Here is a 15,652-nt window from a genome sequence, read left to right as displayed (position 1 = left end):
AAGAGTAATAGAATTTTATATAAATTGAATATTTTTCGAATAATATGACGTGATTATAAGATAATATCTATTTAAAAAAATTAATATTTTGACAAATTTCACACACTTTATTAATACAATTGCTTAAATTTAAAATTTAAAAAAAATTACTTTTATCATTAATTTATTAGAAAGGAATGAATAGAGGCATTAATTTGGAAAGTAAAAAATCACGTGGAGCACGTTGGTAAAATAAATGTTGCAAAATCCATTTATTTTTCTACCATCGTTTGCATCATTAGGCTGATCAATTCCGAGCAATATCTCACATACGCTTCTAGGGGAACCGGAAACACCAGTAATAGCTACTCCATCAATAAGCAGCTCTAGATGAAATGCAACATCTTGCAAGGTAAGAGTTACCTCCCCATACGTTAAATGAAACGTGTGCGTCTCCGATCTCCGTCTTTCCACCAACGCATTGATAAGTGGAGGATACAACTTCACACTATCACCATTTATACTACTAATATATCTGAAACTCGCTAAATGTGAATACTCAATAATATCAATATTGGACGGTGTCACGTGATTTATATGACACTCTAATACACGTTCATACCCCTACGAAATATAAATATTAAAAAACTTATTTAAATCCCAAAATAAATTAATTAAATCAATAAATAAATAGTAAAAAATAAAAAATAATATTAATTAATTTACCTCATCATTTCGCCTCTAATATTCAAATACGTGACTTCGATCATGTCTTAATAGACTCGTCGCCATGATATGAAATCTTTGAATCTTTGAATATATGAAAGGGATGAGTGTGGCAATGAAAAAGAGTGAAGGACCCAATTTATAGCCCTTATCGCACCCGAGGAATCGCAATTTTAAATACAAATTGCGTCCTGTAAGACTCGAGGTACTGAAAACACACAAAATTTCCAATACCTCGCATTTTGTAAGAATCGAGATTGCTTTAATTCAAATTTCAAAATATATTATAATTATTTTTATAAAATATCTATTTTAATTATTATATTTATATATTTTTATATTTTTAATTATTTATTACATTTAATAATTAATATTATTAATTAATATTATTATATTTATTTATTATAATATAATTTATTTCTAAGTTTCAAATTAGGTTATTATATGGAATCCGAAAGAACCTCGTGCTTTGAGGCCACGATGTCCCTTATAAATCTCGTGATATTTTGGATCATAAAGGCTACCTCGCACTTCACAATGCGCGATGTTATTTTATCTAATTGATTTATTGGCTTACCTGGAAAGTGCGTCAACGTCATATGTATCTCGCGTGTTGGAGGGTGCGAGGATTTAACACTCAGTTTGCAGGCCGCAGAGTCGTTCGATGTGGACGATATAGGGGTTATTCTTCCAAATAATATCTGGAGGGCCTTATTTCTTTAAATAATTATTTATTTGTGGTTTTAAAAAATAAATTTGCCTTAGGTAACTACTTGAATTGTACCTTTGTTCAGGACAACAAACAAAGGGATTTTGTTGTAGGTTGATGCCCATCAGACAAGACTTTAAGCCCTAAAATGTGCTTGGATTATACATACATGTATCCTTAATTCATGTGGCGTTTTTACCCAAAAATACCCAAAGAATCAATAATTACCTGTTAGACACTCATTGACCAAATTTTACCGATTTAACACCCATTTACTGACATGGACAGAAGGTGCGGATCATCAAGCGCGCATTCCCTGGGTTTTCGTTCGAGCTGGTGCCATGCGGATCACCATCTGCGCCTTCCCTAGGTTTTCGTCTGAGCTGGCGCCACACGACAAATGCGCGGTTCACTATCCGTGCCTTCGTAGGAAACCTGACACTCAGCGAAAGGCGTGGAACACCATCTGTGTCTTCCATAAATACCCCCAACCGTCCTTCGCTCCCCCTTAATTACCACATACTCCTCTCCCTATATATACCCCCTCATACAACTCTCAAACCACACAAAAAAACACTCTCCTTCTTCCTTTTATCATTCCTTCTAACAAGCTTCAAGTGAGTTATAATCATGAAATAGTTTATTATTTTATTATATTTTACTATACTATTTTTTTTTTATGTTTTGCAGTTATAAAATGAAAGGTGGATTGTTAAGTTTAGATATAAATCATATTTTGAGTCATTTTGTCAATATGATAACAATTTTAAATTGTGTTATGTTAATTATTATGAATGTTTTATTTATTTATTTTAGTATTAATTTATATTTTAATTTGTATACTATTTATTTAATTAGGGGAATAACCGTATATTAGATCCATTTATTTGTAAAGCTAAGTTAGAGATATCGAATCGTGTCTGGTCGTATTTAGCCGAGGTTGGATTCAATTTCATCGCTAGATATGAAGGGCATTGTAACCTTGAATCCAACCTTATTTCTGCAATGGTTGAGAGGTGGAGACAATAGACAAACACATTCTATCTACTGTGTAGGGAGTGCACTATTATGCTAGAGGATGTTTCCTTATATTTGGGGCTTCCGGTGGATGGGGATGTCATTTCTGGTGTGGCGGATGGTGATTGGCATTCCTTGTGTGAGAAGTATCTTAAAGGTATCCCGCCTAATTTCAACGGTGGTCGAATATCGTTATCATGGTTGGCTACAAATTTTTGACAGTTGAGTGACAACTATTCCGAGGAATAGGCTAAAATATTTGCCTGAGATTGCATATCATGACTCATAAGAGGGATCTTGATGCCCGATAAATCTCGTAACCAAGTTCATTGTATGTGATTGCGTTACCTCAGAAATTTTTAAGTTGCTGGCTCATTTAGTTGGGGCTCCACAGTTTTGATATCTCTGTATAAAGAAATGTGCCGAGCAACTGATTATTGAAAAAATGTTATCGAAAAATGTCTCATTCTTCTGTAGTTATAAGCGTGGTATCACATGCCCTTTTTATGTTCGATCGTGAAAAACTCGTTAGTCTTTCCGTTATTGTTGAGGTAATTTCAATACTGAGTTCATATATAAATATTTTTTTGAGTATATAATCAATTTTTTTAAACTGAATAGGTGATCATGTATAAGGAAATATCATTGTGATATACCAAACGAATTTGAAGAAATTTAGCTACTCATTGATCAAAAGGCTGGTACACGGGTATGCATTTAAATTTTATTACTTACATTTTTTATCGTTATATAGTTAAAATATTATTTTGATAAGAATTATATATATTTGTTTTAGTTTGAATGGACTCCTTATACTACTGAAAAAGTGAGACATTGCATCCCACCTCACTTGAGTGACCCATTATATGTATGGATGGTTGTGCTCCCTCTTATATGTTATGATATTATCGAGTGGCATCCCACTGAGCGTGTTCTCTGCCAATTTGGTTGCGTATAATCTATTCCTGAAGAACCTATGAATCTCTCCAATTTGCATAACATTGATAAACGGGGCAAAAAATAAGTCAACTGGCTGATGAAGCACAACAAGTGGGTAATGATCTAGAGGATCGACGTGGACGTATTTCCCATAGGGACCTGATTTATGTGGACCATTATTCGGTTGCGAATGACTATTATCAGTGGTTCAACATGAATGGGAAGTCGTTCCTACTTTTATAGGAATCACGAGGCTGGAGAATTCATCGATGTCAAGAAAAGCGTTCACCGTCACAACATCATCGTCCCCCGACTCGTGGACGGAGAACAGGCGCTTCCGGTTCATCCTCAGCTGTAGCATTAGAACCATTACAGCAGCCATCGTCTACATCGGTTTACATTCCACAATCGTTTCAGATAGGGATGCAACCATTTTAGATGGCACTACAGATGTTTCAGATGCCACCACAGCCAGGTCAAACACCACCACAGCCAGGTCAAACGCCACCACAACCATTTCAGATGCCACCACAGCCGGTTTAAATGCCACCGCCGTAAGGTTTTATGACACCTCATGGCGGATATTATAGTTACATACTTGTAGATCCAGCATGGGCTTCATATGTTGCTTATTTGGCGGGTGATGCTTTATCACAAACTCAGACACCTCCGACCCAGTTTTCGCAGTCATCGATGTCTATGTTTTTGCATTTTTTACGGTTTTCTATCAGCGGTGGGATGGTTAGTCATACACCTCCAAAGTCCTTATTCTATGGAGGTGCTAGATCGTCATCCGTCCCTCATCAGTAAAATGTAGATGCTACTGCTGATGATGATGACAATGAGAGTGAGGAGGAAAACAATTTATACGAATAAACCCTCATCGAAATAAACATTCACCGCCATATTGAACACATTCAAAACGTAGACATCGATAGACTTGTTTAGTTTGTAATTTTGTAATTTAATTTTCTTTATTTATCAGCAAATGTAATGTTTTTATTTAATTATGAACTTTTTATTTATTTTATTTGTTAATGTTTTTATTATTTAATTTTACCTTTTAAGAACTATAACAAAATCTACTTAGCTTGATAGAAGGAATTGATAGAAGGAAGAATGTGAAATTAATTTTGGTGTGGTTTGATGTTTGCATTCAGGGGTATTTATAGGGTAGGGGATATGTGAGTCGTCAAACCTCGGGTAATAATGGAATACCCAATAATTCAAGGTGAATAGCTCGTCAGGTTTCCCACGAAGGAGCGGATGGTGACCCGCGCTTTTTCCACATGGCGTCAGATCGGACGAAAACCCAGGGAAGGCTTGGATGGTGATTCGTGCTTTACCCACGTGGCGCCAGCTCAGACGAAAACCCAGGGAAGGCACGCTTGATGATCCGCGCCTTCTGTCTATGTCAACAAATAGGTATTAGATCGGTAAAATTTAGTCAATAGATGACAGATAATTATCGATTCTTTAGGTGATTTTTGGGGTAAAAACGCCCGTTCATGGACATATATGTACATGGTATGCTAACCAAACGTACATGGCTTAAAAATGCACTCTATTGATTATGAGATGAGATGACATCAACCTGATTATGCATCAAAATAGAGATATTCATGAATCGTGTCGAAACAAATTTAAATTAAATAAAGTTTAACATATTTTATATTTATTTTAAATTTGAATTGCTTTAAAAAATGGGTTTGGTCTTTTTTTTTTGTTGAAAAAAAACACCTCTTCCAAAAATGGGTTTCCGTAATTATACTTTTCATGTACATTACTTTCCAAAACAAAATGCAACTTTATTTACATTATCATCTAACATTTTTTTATCAAAAGGAGTGTAATAAAACAAGTGCAAAATGCAATCATAAAGATCACTAAACAAATTAAAGGAAAAGAGGACAAAGAAGAGCGTTGCAGAAGATTAAGGTAACCATAATTAATCATAATTATGGTGTTGCAATTATGGCTATTTTGGAGTGTAATACAAATGCGTAAATGGGATGAAATTTGATGGCGTAGGGGAGCTTGGGATTAACTCGCTTCAAGACAAAGGCCATTGACGCAGTCTTCTTCTTCTTCTTCTTTTTGTTACCCCTCGTTTACAAGGCTTTACCTTGATTAATCCGGATCGAGCCGCGTTGCACGCCTAATTTTAGTAGGTGAGTCCCTCAACATGGATTTTTTGCATACACGAAGACTTGAACTCGAAATTTTTCTTAAACGGTATCAAACTACTTATCACTTGAACCAACCCGTGTTGATCCATTGATGCAATTTTTGATCTCTTTAGAGGCAAATTGAAATAAAAGACAGCGGTTTCAACTTTCAAACAAAATAAGTTTTTATTGTAAATGCAATTAATCGGACTCGAATCCTTTAGTAAAATAATATTTTATTATTGATGTCATCTAATGAGTTTAAAATAGATATAAATCGAGATGAATAATAGAGTTCGAAAACAAGGTTAGATATATATTTAAAATCTCAGATTAAAACAATAAAATTAAAGTATATATATATACATATATATATTTGACTTGGCAATATTCTCTCTATTTTCTCATTATCATGATTTTCAGAATCGGACCGATCAGTGAACCGGTCGTGTTATCGATTTATTAGTTTAACCGATCGAACCGGTCAGATCAATCGTAAGAATCGGACGACTTCATAATTATTTAAAAAATTAAATAAAAATACAAAAAAATTTAGGTTAAACCGATTCACGGTCCGTCTGATTCGAGCGGTTCAAAGTCAATTCAAACGGTTCCTTACGATTCACTAGAACCGATTTAACCGGGATAAAATAGACCGGACCAGATAGCGATTCCCGGTTAAACCGACCGATCTGGTCCGGTTTTCAAAACAGTTCTCATTATTATGAATTGGAAACCAAGAAAGTTTATTACATAAACGTGGCTACCTATGACTGGTTAAGAGCTTCATATTGGGCTATGACCGTGGGTCCCAGTTTCTAAATTGCATTATTTAAAGAAATGAAAGCAGCTCACTTTCAAACTAAAAGCACCTCTTTTCATCACATAAATCATTTAATTTCAGACTATAAATGTTCCCATTAGCTGGAAATTAAGAATATGTAAATGTTTTGATTATGATTTATGAATGAAGTTTGGGGAAAATTATACTGGTGTAGTCATTGAAATTTTAGAATATATTCACTCTGCTCCTCAAATTTTTTAAAACTTATATTGAAGGTCACTTAAATTTAAGTTCATTTTTACTTTAACTACGATTTATGTGACATACTCACATGTCGTTTTCTTTAATAAATGAACATCATACACTAAGATGACATGTGAGTATGACTCGATCGTTGTTAGCATAAGTACATGCCACAGTAGTTGTTAACAACAGTGAGCAAAATGCAAACAAACTTAAATTTAAGCGACTCCGATACACGTTTTAAAAGTTAAACGATCAAAGTGAAAACATCCTAAAAATTTATTGTCGTTAAAATTTTATCACAAATTTCAGTTTGAAAAAAATAATTTGATTTGAAAGGGATAGGCATTTTAAAAGTTATGATTCAATATTAGGTTGGCCAGCTGCGATTCTAAGTCATTAATTGTTTAGAAATCTCCTTTCTTCTTGTTAATTAGACATTAGAAAAAGTCAAGATTACTCGACCATAACCATGATTTCTTGCATTCCATTAGTGACCCATCCTACACTCTTTCAAACTGTAATAAAACAATTAGTGTCAGATTTAGAAATTTAAAAAATATATATATTATTAAATAAAAATTTCATATTTATAATTTTATTGGAAAAGCAACTTCCAAACAATAATAATTAAAAAAATACTCCTAAACTGTACACGTAAGATAAGGTTTTTAGAGTCAACATTTCGATGTTATTTCTCTGTTTATCTGGTATTGAAGTTTTTAGAGTTGTTCAAAATCTCTGGAGCTCTCTATCATCTATAAGTTCTTGTACTTCTTTCAAACTTCCTCGGAAGTTTCATTCCCTACAACTTGCTACAACACCTTGACATAACCGACGACAAGTTTACGTGATCCGTTTGCGTCAAAATATATTATCATTTTTTCACATCTATCAAGTATGTTAACTTATCAGTAGTTATCATAAATCTAAATAAAACACCAACATTAAAGATTACTATAAAATCTCTCGACCATAAAAAAAAGAAAGATAAAAATCTCTTTTTCTTCACTTATCCATCTTCTACTACCTCACGTAGATAAATATTTTAACATTAACCAATAGTCGTCTAATTATCAACTATAATTTTCCACCTAAATTAGAAGGATAAACGACCTATAGCCACCTAAACATATTTATTCCATTAATAAATCTTGAAATTTAAAATTTTATTTATTAAATAAAATAAATTTGATTTGATTTAATGAATTATTCTATAATAATTTATCTATACTAAAATCATCAAGTTTTAACTATAACTTTGATAAATTAATAGTTTCTTATTTCATCTGTAACTTTTTTTATTTATTAAATAGCCCCGTATGGACAAAAGAAGATCCAAAACTCTCTTTAAACGTCACTATAAATAAAGGGTTCCATTCCTCTGTTCTGTCTGCCCTCGCTCTCTGCTTAAAACACAGCATTTTTAACAACCTGGATCCTTTGCCTTCAAAGCATTCAAACACAGTCAACCAATTCACAAAATGGCTACCAAAGTCTTCATTGTGTAAGCTTCCTCGTCTTTTGTTTTTGTTTTTCTTGGGGGTTTCTCTGTTTTCTAGCCGATGTTGAATCTCTTGCTCTGTTTTGTAGTCATTCTTTGTTCCTTCTTATGCATTTAGCCCTTGATTCTTTTTCCTATCTGAACTCAGATTATTTGGCTTTGGTTTGATTTAGTGATTGATTTTATTAACAAATTTTGCACTAGTGATTTTGTTCTTAGCTCTCTCTTTTTTCCTCGGTTTAAAGGAGCTTTCATGGGGTTCTCTCAACTAAAAACAATGAAATTTATTGGTTTCAAATCATTTATTTCTTAATAGGAACCAGCCATGGAAGAAACTGTGAGAAAATACGATAGAGAATACCCAAATAAAGTAATAGTAGGGATCTTTTCTTTTTGAATCATTTGGTCCCATCATCCATTATTTGTTGTACTCCACTTCTATGTGCATATAATTTTACAAAGTGGCTTTCGTTTTCTTGGCTTCCATTGCTTACAGATAAGCTTATAAAATAGCTCTTCAAGATCACTTCCCCCCCCCGCCCCCTCGCTTTCTTTCCATCTAGAAGAAATTGTTTTTATGTGTATTATGTAGATTATGCCATAAACATGTAGTCATATGTCACGGACCATTTTCGTTTTCTAAAAAGACATGTTTGATAGGATGTGTAGCGCGTGCACTTATAAACTCGAGAATCTTTCGTTTCATTTGTTGCATTTTTTTAGGGGCATGAACTTGAATACTACTTTGGATTAATTTTTACAGTTACTATTCCATGTATGGACATGTTGAGAAGCTGGCACAGGAGATTAAGAAAGGAGCTTCATCCGTAGAGGGAGTAGAAGCCAAGCTTTGGCAGGTTTGATTATCTTCTTATATCAATGGTCACGCATTAGTGCAAGGGGAATCCGAATGAGCAACGAAATTGATCCTATAAGTGTATTTATCGACAGGTTCCCGAAACGCTACCAGAGGAAGTACTTGCCAAAATGGGTGCACCACCAAAGACTGATGCCCCTCTCATAACACCCGATGAGCTTGCCGAGGCCGATGGTGTCCTTTTCGGCTTTCCCACTAGATTCGGGATGATGGCTGCACAGTTTAAAGCCTTCCTGGATGCAACCGGTGGTCTGTGGAGAACGCAAGCACTTGCAGGCAAACCTGCTGGAATTTTCTACAGCACTGGCTCCCAAGGAGGTGGACAAGAGACTACCCCGTGAGTGCTTTTGCACCAATAGCATTGATATTTTGAAGTGTCTAATTGCACTTAATGTAACTGGAAAATTTTGCAGCTTAACTTCAATTACTCAACTTGCTCACCATGGAATGATTTTTGTGCCCATCGGCTACACTTTCGGTGCTGGTATGTTCGAGTTGGAGAAGTTGAAAGGTGGAAGCCCTTACGGTGCAGGAACTTATGCCGGTGATGGCTCGAGACAGCCATCTGAGCTAGAGCTGGAGCAAGCTTTCCACCAGGGGAAGTACTTCGCCGGCATTGCGAAAAAGCTCAAGGGAACAGCTTGATGTTTTTACTTATGAAACTACGAGTATTCAGTTTTATAAACATGCTTCGTTGCTTCGGATCTTTCGTCTCCATAGAAGAATAAATTTATGGCTTTGTTGGGATTGATTTGTTATCAGAAACTTACAGTGTCTGTTCATGACACTAAGAAGCAATATATTATATATCTAGCGAGCTTGAATCTTAGAGATAGTCACACCATTTACAGAGTTATTTCCTTCACTACTCGATATCTCGTTTTTCTTCACCAAGAACGCAGGATGTTTCGGCAACCGAAGAGTTGTTTCATTGCTCAACATCGAAACAACTGCGGACATCATCGGTCGATCTGTTGCATGTTCTTGAACGCACATTAGCCCAATTTGAATGCATTTCAAAATCTCTTCGGCAGGATACGACTCACCTAAGGCCGAATCAACTGCTTGCATGCCTTTGCCTCCTATCCATAACTCCCAAACCTGAAACAAAGTTGTCGAAAATCACCATTTGATGGAAAATTTTGAATTAGTTCTTGAAGAGTTGGTTACTTACGTGTCCAACTAGATTCAAAGATGGACTATCGGGAATGTATCGGTTGTTACTTTTTCCGGTGATGATCTCTAACATTAGGACACCGAAGCTATAGACATCCGATTTCATTGAGAAATGGCCATGCATCGCATACTCTGGAGACATATAACCACTAAAATCATACAACAAAAAGAAAGGGTAAGAACTTGTTTGAAACCTGTAGAAGTCCAGACTTTTTAGAAAGAATGCTTACTATGTTCCAACTACACGTTTTGTATCACCTTCAATTTGGTCTCCTCCAAATATTCTGGCCATGCCAAAATCAGAAATTTTGGGATTCATTGTGGCATCTAGGAGTACATTGCTTGCCTTCAAATCTCTGTGAATGACTCTTAATCTGGAATCCTGGTGAAGATACAGCATTCCTCGTGCAATCCCACTTATAATTTCTAAACGCTTTTTCCAATCCAACAGTGATCTTTTCGATTCATCTGGACTCGAAGTCGAAGAGAAATACTCGAAGTAAGTACTTAATCTTCAAAAGTGATGTTCCTGATAACGTATGTGAAAGAAAGTTGTACCGAAAATGATGGAGTCTAAGCTTTTATTTGGTAAGAGTTCATAGATTAACATCTTCTCTTCACCCTCAACGCAACATCCCAGCATTCGTACGAGATTCCTGTGCTGAAGTTTTGCAATCAACACAATTTCATTCTTGAACTCTTCTACTCCCTGCCCTGATTGCTTTGATAGTCTTTTCACTGCTATTTCTTTTCCATCAAACAGAACGCCCTGCAAACACAAAGAATTTCCTTTTAAGAATGGAGTAATAGGAGTTTCATTGCTCGTTGATGTGTATAAACAACCTTGTAAACAGGGCCAAATCCGCCTTGTCCAAGTTTGTTATCGGAAGAGAAATTATCAGTGGCAGCGGCTATGGTGCTCAAATCAAAGAATGGCAAATCTCCATTTCTTCCGCCCTCATCAATATCCTTTCCACCCAAAGAGTCTTCGTATGTGGTAAAACCAGAGATATTTTTGTTTTTTCTTGTTCTTGCTGCTGCCAGTACATGATATGATGATTAAGTCAATGAAGTTACAAAATGTGAGTCCAAGAGATGTTAAACAAATTAAAACAGTGACAAAAACTGTTGCAGTACCCCTTCTCCGCCTTCGTACCAGGCAACACAAGGAGGCGAGAAGAATGATAAACAGTACAGCAGAGGAAACTATGGTAACAGCAAGCACTCCCTTCTTTTGAAGTAGACCATTCTTTGCATACCGAGCTAACAAAACGGAGATATGATTGCAAATGGAGATAAGTTTACAGTCTATTTGTAGCTGCAACTTACATATAGATCAGAGACAAATTGAGCTTGTAGCAAATTAAAGAAATGAATGTAGGACACGTACCTAACTCATTAGCATCCAAACGTATGTATAGATCTTGTCCCGCAACGGTAAAAGTCCTTGCATCGACTAAATCTCCGTGCCATGTCAAGCAGCCAACCCCTCTGTTGGTCTCAGAATTTGCACTAGCATAAGCCATGCATGAACAATTTCTCAAGCACATTTCCTCGCATTGCTTCAAGCCTATACTCATGTCTGCGAGTGACGCCGAAGAGTCCGGCACCTTCGCATGTGACACCTTGACGAACCCATCTCCATTTCCACACGTCGAGATGCCCTGTTTCCCGATCCTTTCGCACCCTCCCGTTCCATCTTTTATAAGCCAGGCTTCCGGCGATTTGGGTTCGAATCCCGGGAAACATGTACACTCGAAACCATCTGGGATATCAGGGTTGCAGTAACTATTTGGGCCACAATGCCCGTAAAAATCACACTGTTCCTTCGGAACCGAATAAGAAGCAATCCAACGTTGTGCTTCATCGTTCCATCCTAATCCTTGTACGATTCCTGTTTCATTGATTACGGTTCTTGATATTATCGAGGCATTCTTCACATTATACGAGAACGATACTTCATCATCAGTGTTGACTAAAGAAACATTAAAAAAGACGTTCGTTATCATTTCAGGTATACCACTCCATGTACGTCCAGTCCATGGCCCGCTTCGCCACCAAGGAGCCGAACCTTCGTACACAAACATTTGAGGAAACCCGGTCGGGTTCATCCTTATGGAATAGTTTCCAAATCCTGGATCGTCCGATGACTTCCAAGACGTATATACTCGGTTCAAACCGGTTCTGAAACTCAACCCGAGTTTCATAGACGAAAGCATAGTATTTGTAGGATAATCAAAACTCTGCCACAGTAAAGCCTTCCTGGTATCATTCTGAAGCAAAACAAGATTTCCCGAGTCTAGAATTTGAGCAATGGTGTTCCTAGTACCTGTGACGGAGATGTTTGTAGACCAGACAGGAACTGTTTGGTTCTTCTGGAACAGTGCAAGATTTCCTCGACTGTCGATTGTGAGAATCCCCGAGTTATCTTCAATGGGATTGCCTCTGTTGGCCACCCAAACAACTGTCTTGTCCGGAATCTGGTGATACCAGATACCAACGTATCGGCTCCTGGAACTTTCAGGGCTGAAAAACCCTAGTGCAAAAACCTTGCCGGTAGAGACTACGACTTCATCGTTGTTATCTTCGATGAAGAGGTGTTGAGTTATGGTGTCTGCAGAAAAGGAGAAGCGAGAAAGAATAAAAATAAGGAGCATTCTGAGAAGCCATTTAACAGGAGTCATCACTGGTTCAATCTATGAATGGAGTTCATAGCAGGATTAAATAAGAAGATCCCCGAATACGTACTTTCCAGGTAAGTCTGGGTTTTGGGTCAAAATTGGCAGCTGATAGATAGTGATCTCTGTTGTTAGTTTGTAATAATCATTGCTTATCAGTTATTTTATTCTTTTTATATTTTTTAAACTGTATTATTTAAAATGTCACTTAAAAAATTAATATATAACTTTATGCTTTTTAAGCTTTTTTTTTCAAAAAGGGCATAATATTACAATTAACCCCCAATATTTATTAAAATAGTTATTTTGATCCTTATTATTTTTGGACTATTTTGACTCAACTTTTCACTCTGAGATAAAAAGTGTCACATCCCTAATCTTACGTTAAATTAAAAAGTTTTAAAATTTTCTGTGTTTGACCGTGAATTAAAAAGTTTAGGTGTCAAGGGTATAATTTACCCAATTATTTTGGGTAGTTTGAAAACTCCCACTTCTATTTTCTCTTCTTTCTTTCCCTCCTGCCCCCAAGCAGTTTCTCCATTGTTTTACATTTCATTTTAGTTTTTCTTCTATTCATCATTAACCCGTGAGGTGGTGTGTGACATCTCCTGTACTATTGTATTCATCTCATCGATCCCCTTCGTTTGGTGTCTTTGGTTTATTGTTTGTAAACACACGATTAACGCTCTAAAATAAGGTCAATTTTAACCTAAAATGAAATGTTGAGGTTAAAATACTCTAGAAAAATAAAATAAGGATAAAAGTGACTATTTTATCAAATATTAGAAATTTTTCTGTCTTAAAATGAAACGCTATGGGCCAAAATGTTTAGAAAAATAGAATATGGGCCAAAATTACCCTTTTAGTAAATGTTGGGAGTTAGTTTTGACATTATACCACATCATTATTTATATATTTTTGTTAATTTAATCTTTATTTTTTTTATAAAATTTGTCCATCAATCTTTAAAAAAAATCAAATTATTATTTATAACAGAGACAGTGATAGTTTTAACATAAAATTTGTGTCGTAATCTATGTGTACTGTATACTAATTTTTTTTTAAAAAAAATTTAATTTATTTTTGAATTTTTATTTTTTATACATTTTCAAATACTTATTGATATGATATATATGGCAAATAGTATTATATAAAAAAGAAGTAGGTGTGGATTTACATCAAGACCATTAAAATTTCAATGTTAATACGCATTTTTGTTTAAAAAGTTGTTTGACTTTTTCCCAAAGGCTAAAAGTTAGTGGTAAAATACCCTTTTAGTTACTTTTGTTTCATCTTTTCTTCTTTTCCACTCAATTTTTAATAAAGTATAAAATAGTCACTTACATTATTGAAAATTTATAATGTGGTCGCTTATGTTATCGATAAATTATAAAAATAGCCACTTGAACGTTTACTTCTATTACCTTGATAAAGTGGTAAGTTAACAAAAGAATTAATTTTTAATTTAACCCTAAGCTTTAGTTAAAATATGGATTTAGTACTTTTATAATCATTTTACTATAATTCTAAAATAGACTTTAAAAAAACTCCAAAAATTATTAATTTTTTATATAATTTTAATTTTAAAATTTAAATAAACATATAAAATTTTTAAAACTATAAAATAAAAATAAATTCTTCTCTTCATTTGTAACCATAAAAAATTATTCGAATATTAACTCCCATTATATTAATAACGTGATATGTTAGTAATAAAAAAAAGTGATATGTTAACATAAAATATTAATTTTTAATTTAATTTCTAAACTTTATCCAAAATATGGATTTAATAATTTTTCAAATTTTGATCATAACTTCAAAATAATTTTTTTAAAAACTCTAAAAATATCCAAAATTATTAAACTTTTATATAAAATTTTTAATAGAAATTAATTTTCCCACTGCTGTTGAATAAATGTTGAATGGATGACATGCGACATAAACGATGGCTGAAGTTTGACGATGAACTACGAAACAATATATTGTGTCTCTAGCGAGCTTGAATCACGGAGACGGTCACACCATTTACAGAGTTAGTTTCTTCACTGCTCGATATCGTGTCGCCTTTGTTAATTTTCTTCACTACAAATGCAGGATGTTTCGGCAATGGAATCGTCGTTTCGTTGCCGAACATAAAAACAACAGTAGATATCGTTGGTCTCTGAGTTGCATGTTCCTGCACGCACAACAGTCCGATTTGAATGCATTTCAGAAATTCATCTGCAGAATACGAATCAGCTAATGCGGAGTCAACTATCTCCAAGGCTTTGTTTTCTTTCCATAACTCCCAAACCTGAAACGAATGTTGTTGGAGATCATCATTTGACCGGAAAATTTGACGGAGATGTGCTCAAATTTGGTTACTTACATGTCCGACCAGGTTCAAAGACGGAGTGTCGGGAAAATTACTGCTGTTCTTTTTGCCGGTGATGATCTCTAACAGAAGGACTCCGAAGCTGTAAACATCGGATTTCATGGAGAAGTGGCCGTGCATTGCATACTCCGGCGACATGTAACCGCTAAAAGCAGACGGCAAAAGGGAAATGGTTAGGAAGTTGTTAGGAATCTGTAGCAAACTTTTTAGAAGGAATGCTTACTATGTTCCAACTACATGTTTAGTATTGCCCTCAATTTGTTCTGCTCCAAATATTCTGGCCATGCCAAAATCCGAAATTTTCGGATTCATTGTGGCATCTAGGAGTACATTGCTTGCCTTCAAATCTCTGTGAATGACTCTTAACCTGGAATCCTGGTGAAGATACAGCATTCCTCGTGCAATCCCACAGATAATTTCTAAACGCTTTTTCCAATCCAACAGTGATCTCTTTGATTCATCTGTACTCGGAAGATAA

At 35.1% G+C, this 15,652-nt stretch overlaps 2 protein-coding genes and 1 long non-coding RNA gene across 9 annotated transcripts in view; 2 read left to right on the top strand and 1 right to left on the bottom strand.

Annotated features, from left to right (window-relative positions):
* The window catches only part of LOC120151916 (G-type lectin S-receptor-like serine/threonine-protein kinase RKS1), a 55,135-nt gene that overhangs the window by 37,318 nt on the left and 2,165 nt on the right, over positions 1 to 15,652 (bottom strand). The window contains exons 2-8 of one of the 6 annotated variants that reach the window (XM_039164219.1): positions 11,513 to 12,826; positions 11,260 to 11,385; positions 10,966 to 11,159; positions 10,681 to 10,891; positions 10,353 to 10,590; positions 10,121 to 10,271; positions 9,671 to 10,047 (exon numbers count right to left, since the gene is read on the bottom strand). In XM_039164219.1, the coding sequence (XP_039020150.1) occupies positions 9,757 to 10,047; positions 10,121 to 10,271; positions 10,353 to 10,590; positions 10,681 to 10,891; positions 10,966 to 11,159; positions 11,260 to 11,385; positions 11,513 to 12,806 (2,505 nt within the window). In that variant the 5' untranslated portion in view covers positions 12,807 to 12,826 and the 3' untranslated portion in view covers positions 9,671 to 9,756. Of the gene's footprint in view, positions 1 to 9,670; positions 10,048 to 10,120; positions 10,272 to 10,316; positions 10,591 to 10,680; positions 10,892 to 10,965; positions 11,160 to 11,259; positions 11,386 to 11,512; positions 12,827 to 14,719; positions 15,094 to 15,168; positions 15,320 to 15,397; positions 15,636 to 15,652 lie in introns of those variants that run through there. The other 5 variants (XM_039164220.1, XM_039164216.1, XM_039164215.1 and 2 more) reach the window with 5 other exon arrangements.
* Positions 8,050 to 9,782, top strand: LOC120151929 (probable NAD(P)H dehydrogenase (quinone) FQR1-like 1). 2 transcript variants are annotated; one of them, XM_039164237.1, is made up of 4 exons: positions 8,050 to 8,072; positions 8,833 to 8,926; positions 9,021 to 9,283; positions 9,360 to 9,782. In XM_039164237.1, exons 1-4 carry the CDS (start codon positions 8,050 to 8,052, stop codon positions 9,589 to 9,591), a joined length of 612 nt encoding a protein of 203 aa, XP_039020168.1. In that variant the 3' UTR covers positions 9,592 to 9,782. The 2 variants fall into 2 exon arrangements, with proteins under 2 accessions (XP_039020168.1, XP_039020169.1); XM_039164238.1 differs by lacking the exon at positions 8,050 to 8,072 and adding an exon at positions 8,512 to 8,530.
* On the top strand, positions 10,156 to 15,581 carry LOC120151935. Its single transcript, XR_005518651.1, has 2 exons — positions 10,156 to 10,324; positions 15,352 to 15,581. It is a non-coding gene; the product is annotated as an uncharacterized LOC120151935 (long non-coding RNA).

This window comes from Hibiscus syriacus, unplaced genomic scaffold (genome assembly GCF_006381635.1).
Source record: "Hibiscus syriacus cultivar Baekdansim isolate YM2019G1 unplaced genomic scaffold, ASM638163v2 tig00111070_pilon, whole genome shotgun sequence".
In the NCBI taxonomy this organism is placed as follows: Eukaryota; Viridiplantae; Streptophyta; class Magnoliopsida; order Malvales; family Malvaceae; genus Hibiscus; species Hibiscus syriacus.
Note: the sequence above shows the minus strand (reverse complement) of the source record. Positions and strands in the feature narration are given on the sequence as shown.

Coding starts and splice junctions, on each gene's coding strand:
- LOC120151929 (XM_039164237.1), top strand. CDS start 8,050: ATGGCTACCAAAGTCTTCATTGT. Junction 8,073..8,832: donor GCTACCAAAGTCTTCATTGT/GTAAGCTTCCTC, acceptor TAATTTTTACAG/TTACTATTCCATGTATGGAC. Junction 9,284..9,359: donor GGTGGACAAGAGACTACCCC/GTGAGTGCTTTT, acceptor AAAATTTTGCAG/CTTAACTTCAATTACTCAAC.